Source organism: Carassius carassius, chromosome 24 (assembly GCF_963082965.1).
Source record: "Carassius carassius chromosome 24, fCarCar2.1, whole genome shotgun sequence".
NCBI classification, from domain to species: Eukaryota; Metazoa; Chordata; class Actinopteri; order Cypriniformes; family Cyprinidae; genus Carassius; species Carassius carassius.
Window position 1 is genome coordinate 21,714,085 of NC_081778.1, and position 11,682 is coordinate 21,725,766.

Genomic DNA, 11,682 nt, shown 5'->3' on the forward strand with positions numbered 1-11,682 from the left:
CAGTCTAGTGCTGTAGGCTACACAATCATGGGGAAGACTGCTGACTTGACAGTTGTCCAAAAGACGACCATTGACACCTTGCACAAGGAGGGCAAGACCCAAAAGGTCATTGCAAAAGAGGCTGGCTGTTCACAGAGCTCTGTATCCAAGCACATTAATAGAGAGGCGAAGGGAAGGAAAAGATGTGGTAGAAAAAAAAGTGTACAAGCAATAAGGATAACCGCACCCTGAAGAAGATTGTGAAACAAAACCCATTGAAAAATGTGGGGGAGATTCACAGAGAGTGGACTGCAGCTGGAGTCAGTGCTTCAAGAACCACTACGCACAGACGTATGCAAGACATGGGTTTCAGCTGTCGCATTCCTTGAGTCAAGCCACTCTTGAACAACAGATGACGTCAGAAGCGTCTCACTTCAAAAAGGACTGGACTGCTGCTGAGTGGTCCAAAGTTATGTTCTCTGATGAAAGTAAATTTTGCATTTCTTTTGGAAATCAGGGTCCCAGAGTCTGGAGGAAGAGAGGAGAGGCCACAGTCAGTGGTTTGGGGTGCCATTTCATCTGCTGGTGTTGGTCCACTGTGTTTTCTGAGGTCCTAGGTCAACGCTGCCGTATACCAGGATGTTTTAGAACACGTCATGCTTCCTGCTGCTGACCAACTTTATGGAGATGCAGATTTCATTTACCAACAGGACTTGGCACCTGCACACAGTGCCAAAGCTACCAGTTCCTGGTATAAGAACCATGGTATCCCTGTTCTTAATTGGCCAGTAAACTCGCCTGAACTTAATCCCATAGAATACCTATGGGGTGTTGTGAAAAAGAAGATATGATATGCCAGACCCAAGGTTGCAGAAGAGCTGAAGGCCACTATCAGAGCAACCTTGGCTCTCATAACACCTGAGCAGTGCCACAGACTGATCGACTCCATGCCACGCTGCATTGCTGCAGTAATTCAGGCAAAAGAAGCCCCAACTAAGTATTGAGTGCTGTACATGCTCATACCTTTCATGTTCATACTTTTCAGTAGGCCAAGATTTGTAAAAATTCTTTCTTTGTATTGGTCTGAAGTTATATTCTAATTTTCTGAGATACTGAATTTGGGATTTTTCTTAGTTGTCAGTTATAATCATCAAAATTTAAAGAAATAAACATTTGAAATATATCAGTCTGTAATGAATATAATACACAATTTTCACTTTTTGAATGGAATTAGTGAAATCAACTTTTTGATGATATATATATATATATATATATATATATATATATATATATATATATATATATATATAGATCCACACTTGCTCACTGTATATATGGTCTTGTTTTTGGAGACAACAAGAACACTGATATGGCATCACAAAAGTATTTTATTGAAATTTTACAACTCTGTTTTTTTGTTTCCTCCCAACCTACGACGCGACATCACAATCGCATGCTGTCCTGTCCATGTCAAAAAAGGCAAGGATGATGGTGTTTATCACTGGAGAGACAAATGCAATCAGCTGCCCTGTGCATCAAAAATACTTTATCTCATCACATTTATCTCATTTTGTGTGTTGGTCGAGCCCGTCGTTCTCCCCAAACAATAGAGAAAACTGAAATGAATGGAAACTCACGTGGGATTGTGTCATGTGGGGTCAGTGTGGGGTGTTCGAAAAAGCTTTGCCTAATACATGTAGTAACAGGACAATGATAATTTATTTTTGTTTTGGGAAACTGTGCAGCAGAGCATGTAAGAATAATTTTGAGATGTGACTTCAATAATAACTAGGACAGTTCGGGGAAGGCTTTTGCTTTACATGCATTTTTACACAACAAAAATATTCAGCAATGGACAACCTAAAGGACACTGAAAGAAAGAAAAATAAGGTTTTTAACTTTTACATATTTTACTCTGTCTTTTTATTAGATATTTTTTGAAGTGAGATCACTCATGCCATGTTTAACAGACAAATAATCACACGCCACTCTGAAGGCTGACAACTTCAACCCACCTTGCTTGGTAACATATGTAAGATAGATGCTACAGAACATTACCCTATCAACGCCATCTTTTTTTGTGGTCGAGGAAACCACATTTAGGTAATGATAAAGGTAGGGAGGTCGAGAGGAATTCAATTGCATAGCAATTTAATGGTCGACACGTTATCTCGCAAGGCAGTCACAGTGCCTCAACACTCCCAGAGGGGCTCAATGAACTAAGAACAACCAATCGATGCATTAGACTTGGGATCTCGCATAGTGCCGGTACATCATAGTCAGTATATGTCATCAAAGAGGATAAGACTCGCTAATGCAGCACTCCACCAAACACAAACTATGAGCAAAAATGTTCCGACTGTGGCAAAACCGAATTGTTTCCTTTCATTTCTGTTTGACTAGGTGGGGTTTTCAGTTAGAACAGAAATGAAGGGCATAAAGACTCAACGTTAATGGAGGTTCAAATGTTTGTATGTAAACAGGCACTCGACCCCCTGCTCTCTCTCTCTTTTAAAGAAAAAGGCCATCATCACATCCAACTTTAACCACGACATAGAGTTCATCTCGGAATGTTAACAGCAGCGTTTTCTCTGTCGTAGCGATAGCTCTCTCTCTCCATCAGTCACTGCAGGTCTCTATCCTCCAGGTATCTGTACTCAAAGGTAAATCCTTCCTTTTTTCTCTGGCCCCACTTTTCATAGTCAAAGTAAATGTACGTGCCCTACAGACAGAAAGAGAATATATTCATTAAAACGGAGTTTTGAAATTTCAAGCATATTATTACATCACAGAAAACAGGGCTCTCAAAATGGTACAGTTTGTAGGATATGCAAATGTGTTCATTTGTATATTTATTAAACTGTAAAAACATTATAGAAATATTTTTTTAAAGAAATTAATACTGTTATTTAGCAAGGATGCATTCTATTGAAATTGCAAATTCAAGCAACAGTAAAGACATTATAACGTTTAAAACAACATTAAGAAATGTTTCTCAAACATCAAATCTGCATATCAGAAATGATTTCTAAAGAATATGTGACACTGAAGACTGGAGTAATGGCTCTACAGAGATGAGTGGAGTACGCAAAAACTGTAAAGTAAAAGTACTTATAGAAATATTTACTCAAGTAAAACTAAAAGTACTAGTCCGAATAGTTAGTCTTCAGTGTCACATAATCCTTCAGAAATCATTCCAATATGTTGATTTAGTATCAATGATGTTCTTTTTAGCTTTCTATTCAAAGAATCCTAAACAAAAATATTAAGCAGAAAAACTGTCCAGCACTTCTAATAAATCAATATATTATAAATATTTTTTGAAGGATCATCATGACTCTGGATCATGAAAACTGAAGTACCAGATGATGAAAATTCTGATTTGCATCACTGAATGAAATTATATTTTAAAGTATATTCATTATGTATATGTATAAATAATCTCTGACACTGAGATGAGTGAAAACTCCTCACATGACCACTAAGTCACCGAACATCTTAACATAACCAACCAAATGCACATTGACAGATCTTCTTCCTTCTGTTCTGCAAAATGTAAACAAATTTATATTTCTGCAAGCATAAATATTGTGGAAATCTAGGCAAAGGCATTCCTCCTGGAACAGAGCTAATGCAGGTTTGGAGGGTATTCATTTCATACTCTGTGACAGCTTATTTAATGTAAAAATAATATTTTAATACATTTTATACATACAACAAACTGGTAATGTCATAGTGGTATCGTGTACTGTAATCAAATGTAGCCTAAGTTATACCTGTTGAACTGTAGACGACAACACGCTGTGTTCATCTAATAAAGATCTTCATAGCTAGCAAACAACAGCCTTTGCAGATTTACTTTCAACTGACTGTAGATCCAAAGCAAAGTCTTCAACGCTCTTGGTGTGCATAAACTTTCTGTTAAAACTCTAAGTAAGAGCCGCTTCAGACAGCTCAGCATGTGCATTAAGGAACTGAACGAATCATTCAAACTGATTCACGAACCAATTCACTGGTTTACCAACTGGTTTGATCAAGCCTTTGAACAGAATTGACTCAAAATAATTAATTATTTGTGAATGGACATCGCTCATTGCCCAGGGAAAAAAGTATATATACACGTGTAAAATAAATTATAAATAAATTATATATATATATAAATAAATTATATATATATATAAATAAATTATATATATATATATATATATATATATATATATATATATATACACACACACATACACATCTGGTTTTGTTATGCAACTACATGGAGCATTAGAAAATTAAACTCAGTTTGCCATATTTATTTTCAGTGTTGAGCATGAAAACTGTAGTGGGTTTGTACCTGTTCGAACTCATCAGTGATGGTCTTGGGTTCCTCGTGCCGTTGGAACCACATCATGTATTTGGTGTGGAACCTCCACGATTGCTTCTTCAGCGCTTTAGCCGACAAGTATTGCGCCTTTGTGCCCTGAGGTAAAATGCCAACCAAGAGAAACATTTGGAAGACTGCAACATCCAACACATGTGCTTATTTAAAAGCAACAAACACAGACCTCCAGGTAGTAGAAAATGAAGAAGAGCGTTTCAGTGGACAATCTCTGGTAGAACTCAATAGAGTCCGAATGATGTGGGGGAACCTGGTGGTGGAATGGCGGTGTAGGACAGGGGTTTCTCATCAGATACTGCCTACAAACGGACAAAAAAAAAAAAAGACTCATGTCAGGCCCACATCTTCAGCTTGAGGAGCAGCTTCTTCCAGTTGAATGTCTTCACAAGGAAATAAAAACACTCATTTTACTTGGTGTTTAGACTAGATAGCATATTGTGTACCTGATTCTCTCTGAATCGGACGGGTGGGGCATGTGCGTCCATGTTGACTCCTGCATTGCCTGTTGGTAAAGCTGCTCTTTACTTAGGGGGGTGGGACCTAGCGGACATGCCCCTAAAGTTGGCGGCAGGTTGACCTCTGAAACGGAAGGCTGAGGGGCCGTTGTGGGTCCAGGTGGGGCTGAGTACAGATTTAAAAGAAAGACATTTTTAGAGTTTGTGAAGATTATACCAGCCTGTACCTTACGTAACATATAATCTGGCACATTAAACTGCAGTCTAGCTGTTAGACCGGGTGGGCTGTGGTTGAGTCATTTTAATCATAAGCTTGAAGGATACTGAGGCGAGATGACTGACTGTACTTCAAATAACCATGTATGCCAGTTAAATAGGTACTGAAAATGAGTGGTTTTAACTATTTCTGTAAGGTACCTCGATCTGGGAGGTGTAGTGATGAAATCTCTCCATCCAGTGTCAATCCCAGGGCAGCCCGCTCTGCCATAGCTTTCAAAGAGCTTGGTGGTTCAGGAGCCTGCGAGAGACCAAATGGAATTACATAGGAAACAGCACTATTAAAATCGATTTTATTGCATTTGAAGGAAATTCCTTTTGAGAAATGTAAAGCTGAAGTGAGTGAATTGTGTGCCATTGACAGTCTGAATCTAGTCTAATCGGGATAAAAAACACACCTTGATGGCTTCTGTGTTGAGTGTGTAGGAGTGTGGGCCATTTAGCAGACTCCCACCACCAGGTGTGTTGTCAGTGAAGGAGGGTGATGGGGAGGAGGGGGGTAGAGTGATAGAACTCAATAAACTGGGGCCATTATCCAGACTATAATACAGAGGAAGTTGGAGAGAGAACAACAGCAACAATCAATCAATCATATTACTGTTATGTTAGCTACAACTCAAAGATATGCAGATGCACACTCACATTTGATTGGTTGATGAGCTCGAGGATGAGGAATGGCTGTTTTGTGATTGGCTGGCACTGCTAAGTGAGGAGTCTGGTGTGTTGTCTGCAACCACAGCACTGTAACCTGTATGTAGAAAAATAAGGATCAATTTAAACCAATAATAATAATAAATTATAACATTTTAAAAGGGATGAGAAAAAGATAAACAAGAGATATAATAAATGTTATAAAAACAAACAAAAATAAAAATAAATAATTATTACTATTATTATAACAATAATAATCATAAAAGGCAATAATTTAAAAGATTCATAATATTGAAAAAATATATTTAAAAAATTATGAATTATATTACTAATAACAATAATAATTATTGAAATAAAATACTAAAAAACAACAATTAAACAGAACAATAACAATTAAAGAAATAAAAGTTAAAATAATGATTATTTTAAATAAATTATAAAAAGCTAATGATAATTATAATAGATCTTTATAAGGAGAAATTTATAATAATAATAAAAGGTTTTAATAGCTTTATAAAGAGATGAAAGAAAATACAACCATTATCTTCAGCTAAACATTTATTCCTACTCATAAAATCAAAACTAAAAATTAGAAATTGGTAAATACAGTGTATAAGTACCGTATTTTTTGGACTATAAGTCGCACTGGACTGTAAGTTGCGTATATTTAGAACCAAGAGAAAACATTACCACCTACAGCCGCGAGAGGGCGCTCTATGTTTTCAGTGGTATGCTACAGGAGCACTGAGCAGCATGAGCACTGAGCAGCATAGAGCGCCCTCTTGCGGCTGTAGACGGTAATGTTTTCTCTTTGTTCATGTCAAATTAATTTTGATAAGTTGCACCTGACTATAAGTCGCAGGACTTATAGTCCGGAAAATCGGTAATGGCCAGATAAAAAAAAAAACTCACTGGTTGCTCCATTTTGTTTGAGGCCGCTAGGGGGTCTTGCAGGCGCTACGTTTGTCCCCACTCCTGCACTTGCCACAGAACTGCTTCCATTTCCACCCAACCCACTCTCTCCAGTTCCTCCTCCAGGTGCTGTGCCCACATGGCTCACAGGTATCTGTGCAGACCCCTGGAGAGCCGTCTGCCCTGGTACCAGGTTTAGAATCCCTCCGGTAAGAGAACCATGACCCGGACTGGACCCTAGCAAGCTCATACTAACCCCTGTCCCCGTGCCATTACTTGTTGCGCCCGTGTTTGTTCCCCCTGCACCTCCGCTCGGTATAGACATGCCAGAACTACCACTGCTGCTCCCCACTGGACCACTGGAGGCACTACCTGCTGTTCCTCCAGCAGCTGCCTGGGCATAGGGAGCAGGGTTAGAGCCTGAGAGAAGCGCTGCCATGGTGTTGAGAGAACCAGACATGCCTGCCATGCCCAGACCTGGCATCTGAGCCCCACTACTGCTGCTGGTCACTGTCACGCTCCCCTTCACAAGGCCCAAACCCAGTCTAGAGCCCTCAACCCCAAGAACAGATGAGGCCTGGGACTGGGAATTGGAAGTTACTGGGCCAGGTGTGCTGGAACTAGGCAGAGAGGCAGTGGTGGAGGCAGGTAACGTGGGGTGGCTAGGAGGACTAGGTGTGTTGTTGGAGGGTGTAGATGTCGAGGAGAGTTTGACCTGTGCTTGCTGCTGAGACTGAGGAACATGCTGCTGCACTGCGCTGCTAAAGCTTCCCAGCAGACTGCTGCTCCCAGAGATCGCTGTGCAGCCACCAACAACAGTAGCCACAGAAACCAGCGAACAGGAGGAGGAGGAGGAGGAGGAGGAGGAGCCTGAGGAGGCGGATGACGAGAACGACGAGAGAGATGGGTTGCCATTCTTCACAGGAGACTGATCAGAGCAAGAAAGCCATTAGGTTAGAAACACATCTTTTTCATTAAGCATACATGTGATTTAAAGGGATTGTTTACTTAAAATAGCCATTTTAAAAGGAAACAAAAGCTCCAAAAAGTGGTTCATATAACTTGGGAGGATTTTATCTTTTTATATTAAGTCATCTGAAGTCATATGATTACTTTTATAATGTTTTTGCACCCTTCTTTAAGTTTGAAAGCTTCAGTTTCCATTCACTGAAATAAAGTCATACAGGTATGGAACAACCTTTAACTGACACTGATGCTGAGGTCTCACCTGACAGACTTCACTGTCTGTAGATCGACCTCTCTTTTCCTCCGAAATCTCCTGAGTAAAACATTCACACACAATATATAGTAAGACAATTAATTCTGTGACCTAAGGTCAATAAAAGGTATGAAAAAGCGCATGATGGGTGGTTCTGTGTCATACAAAAATGACCGAGATCCTATGCAGACTAGACTGAGACAAGAGGAAGAATGCGAGAAAATGGTTTACCATTTGGCCTGTTGCAGGAGATGGAGGGATGGGGGAAGAGGAAGTGGTGGAGGTCGGTGTGCTGCTGGACGGAAGGAACATCTCATCTTCAATATGGCCCTGAGGAGACGTTGCAATCAAAGTTGTTGCTAGAGAGAAAGAGAATTTTAGAAATGCGACCCATCTTGACAAAGCCATATCAATTAAAAAAAACTTCCATCCCACGCACACACAAACTTACGTATTTCCTCCAAATCCAGATCATCATAGATGAACTCATTCTCTTCAAAGTCTGGGTCTTGTGAAGAGTCAATATAATATTCCACATCATCTTTGATCTTATGGATAGCGTCAACCTGGATCGAATCATTATCCAACATCCTCAAGATGGTCTCTAGCATAAGAATGTGGTGCCGGTGTCTTTCGATTAACCTCTTTAGCTCTTCAATCCGATCCTGCTTCTAAAAACAAACACAATAAACAGCTTTCTATAGGACAGAAATGTGTGAGAAGCTGAGAACAATCTGAGGTCTTAAACAGTGAGGCTTCACATAATAGTGATTACATATATAGGAAAGCAAATCTATAATAAAATAAGAAAAGCATTGGAAAGAAAGGGGGGAAATGGAAAAAGTGTAATGCCGACCTCTTTGTCTCCTTTCTTCTTCCGTGTTTGAACAGAGAGGGACTCAACTTCACTCTCAAACTGGTCCACCTGCATGTTCAAAGTGTCTATTGTGTTCTGCGAGAGAGAGAAATCATGTCATTAGTGCACTACTTGCATCCTGTTCAAAGTTTTTCTACCCCCAATGTTATCCATGAGCCCTCTTGTACCGTGAGCCACTGTTCTGTTTCTTCCTTCTCTTTCTGTGCCGGGTCCACTTTCTGAGCCAAGCCCAGCCCCTCTTTAGAGTAGGCTTTTGTCTTGGTTTCTCTTTCAACAACCTTAAATCGCTCCATTTGCTGAGCAGAAAGAGACAGTTATCCAGGTTAAGCAGTGCAATCTTGACATTAAACGGGAGAAATATATCTAAGAATTCATGAGACAAAATTTAAATGTTAAGCCAATGCACTGATATTTTTATCAAAAGTACAAAAGTATTTTGCACACTGTTTTAAGTGCATTCAAATAAAATAGCATTGAGGAATCAGGCAAAACCCTTGTACCGTTTCAATAAGCTTCCGGTTCTCCACTAGCTGCCGTTTGTCTTTGATCTCATTGGACGCCACCCATGTCTTAATCTGGTCGCGTAGCCGCTAAGAAGAAAAACAGGTGAGAACAATTATACTGATTGCGAACACATTTTTCTCTTGTTTCTAAAGAAAGTGTAAAATAATTCATTCTACGCAACAGCTAGTTTCACTTCTCTAAATTCATTGCCCAAGAGGTGATCCAAAAGTGCTAACACTTAGTCCAACAGCAAGAAATGCTTCTCTGGTTGTAATTAATCCATGTTCACACGATTCCAGAAAGCCTTAAAAGAAGCTAAATATAGAATGAGCACATCCTCACCTGGAGCTTTTTTATCTCTTTCTTGAGATCGGCTTCATATTTTTCCTTCTGATTGGCATTGGCTGCATTATGAAGCTGAGAATGAAATGGATTATTAAAATACAACAACAGGTGCATGATTCCTTTAACTTTTTGAATTACACATTGGCTTTTAAGTTGTTAACGTCTCACCTTTTTCCAAATGTCTTCAAATTGTTCGACGCCTTCAGCAACTTTTTTCAAACATCGATCTATTTCACCTGGTTGTGTGAAGCATATGAAGATCATATGATGATTTAGAAAACCTCTCAAAAGAAACTTCTGCATATATGCAACTGGCAGGGGAGAGTAGAGATATTCTCTTACCTTGTAGTTTTCTCTTATCAGCCATGGCTTCGCTATGATACTGTCTTCATACCTTCTGTCACTGCAAGGCACATCAGAGAGACAGGTAACTTATACCGTATTCAGTGTGAGGCAGATGGTAAGTGTTTCTACTGCTCCTGAGACAGATCTCATCTCTATAGAAAAGGCTGATATCATAACACCATGCTTGATTAATTTGCCTAAACCCACAAAACAATTAACTACTGACTTCAAAGTTACATTTTAATCGAGTTCTTTCCAGGTCAACAAATAAACGCAACTGTCACCTTTGCAATCCCCCTAAATAAGAGAAAATATGAAGAATTTTGATGACAGGAGGCCTTGATCGTCCTCATAATTTAAATCACTTGGACGGTAACGCCAACACAACCACAGCGCGTTCACGCAGATTTACGCAGGCTCTGATCACTGAGCACTAGCCACCAAGATGCTAACGTGTTAGATTAGCGTTATTTCATCGCCATACCTCATCTACACTCATAATATGTAACCCTAGCAGTATATATAGACAGTATAATGTATATTTATGCAGTTATCATGGATTAAGCTGCTCTTGTTGAGATGTCGAGCAGCGCTGACGGCTAACGCACTGCTAGCACACACATAGTTTTTCCAACAGAAGGTGTGGGGGATTTAAACTCTTGAAATTGAATGCACAGTCGTCGTATACCTTTTTCAAACGTGTGTAATATTCGTCAGTATCTCTATGTGACAGCCACGACCAATATATCCGCCAAATCCTTGTTTCAAATTTGGTAATGTTTTTAGCTCGTCAGTCCCCCTTCTGTTCAGTAGTACATTAAAGATGGACGGCAGACTCCGCCCACCGCTCGCTACTGAAGGTCCCGCCTCGCGTCTTTTTTTCGTTCTTGTGATTCATTAAAAATGTCTGTCAATCATTTCTCAAGTTGTGACCATTTCCGCAGTGGGTGAAAGGTTATATTTACGGAAAAGACCATTCTCTTTACAAAAATCGACTTCTCCTGGGCCTAACAACATTTTTATTTATTTGTAATGACTGTACTAGTTTGTATAGGAAAATGTAATACCTGAAAAATGTGTTTTTATAAAGGAATTGATTGAGGGAGAGTGTGTAATAATAATGACATTTTATTTGATTAGATTTATTTCAGATTTGATTTTTAATTGCAAAATATCAATAACCGAAAAACACAATAATTTAGATATGGGGCCTATTCCTATGGGAATTTTCAATAGCTACTATAATCATACATGATAATCATGATTTACCTTCTTGACTGAATCAATTTCTCTTTTTTTTTTGTGTTCCTTGACTTAATATGACCAAATTAGAAATAATTATAATGATAAAAATAGACAATGTTATTATCCATTTTTATCCAAATTATCCATAATTTCTTATCAGAACAATATATTTTCTAACATAAACGTGAATCTTTTTATTTTAAATAAATATATGAGTAAAATTAGCTCTCTTTAACATTAATTCATAATTTTACCCAATCAGATAAGTACATATTTCTTTTTCTCTTTGTGAAACCTTGAACCAAATTACTCCAAATCTTTAGAATAGTATTGACATCTTGATTGTTCATGTTTCTTAAACTATTTTTATAACATATATGCTATACTTATATAAATGATCTCATTAAATATATAAATGACCATTTCTATGATGAATGTTTTATTAAGCATTTAATTTAATTTCATTCCCCATCTCTGAATGCAG

The 11,682-nt window shown here is 38.6% G+C and overlaps 1 protein-coding gene across 2 annotated transcripts; it reads right to left on the reverse strand.

Annotated features, from left to right (window-relative positions):
• Window positions 1–1,349: 1,349 nt before the first annotated feature.
• On the reverse strand, window positions 1,350–10,799 carry LOC132103179 (CCR4-NOT transcription complex subunit 3-like). Of its 2 annotated transcripts, none has more exons than XM_059508067.1 (18): window positions 10,642–10,799; window positions 9,951–10,011; window positions 9,777–9,844; window positions 9,606–9,680; window positions 9,260–9,349; window positions 8,927–9,055; window positions 8,739–8,834; window positions 8,334–8,547; window positions 8,114–8,241; window positions 7,892–7,942; window positions 6,664–7,591; window positions 5,743–5,848; window positions 5,499–5,640; window positions 5,242–5,341; window positions 4,813–4,990; window positions 4,536–4,668; window positions 4,325–4,450; window positions 1,350–2,701 (listed from the first exon to the last, which is right to left on the reverse strand). In XM_059508067.1, the coding sequence occupies exons 2-18, from the start codon at window positions 9,973–9,975 to the stop codon at window positions 2,603–2,605; spliced, it is 2,688 nt and encodes an 895-aa protein (XP_059364050.1). In that variant the 5' UTR covers window positions 9,976–10,011; window positions 10,642–10,799; the 3' UTR covers window positions 1,350–2,602. The 2 variants fall into 2 exon arrangements, with proteins under 2 accessions (XP_059364050.1, XP_059364049.1); XM_059508066.1 differs by having other exon boundaries at window positions 8,334–8,553.
• Between the last annotated feature and the right edge of the window lie 883 nt (window positions 10,800–11,682).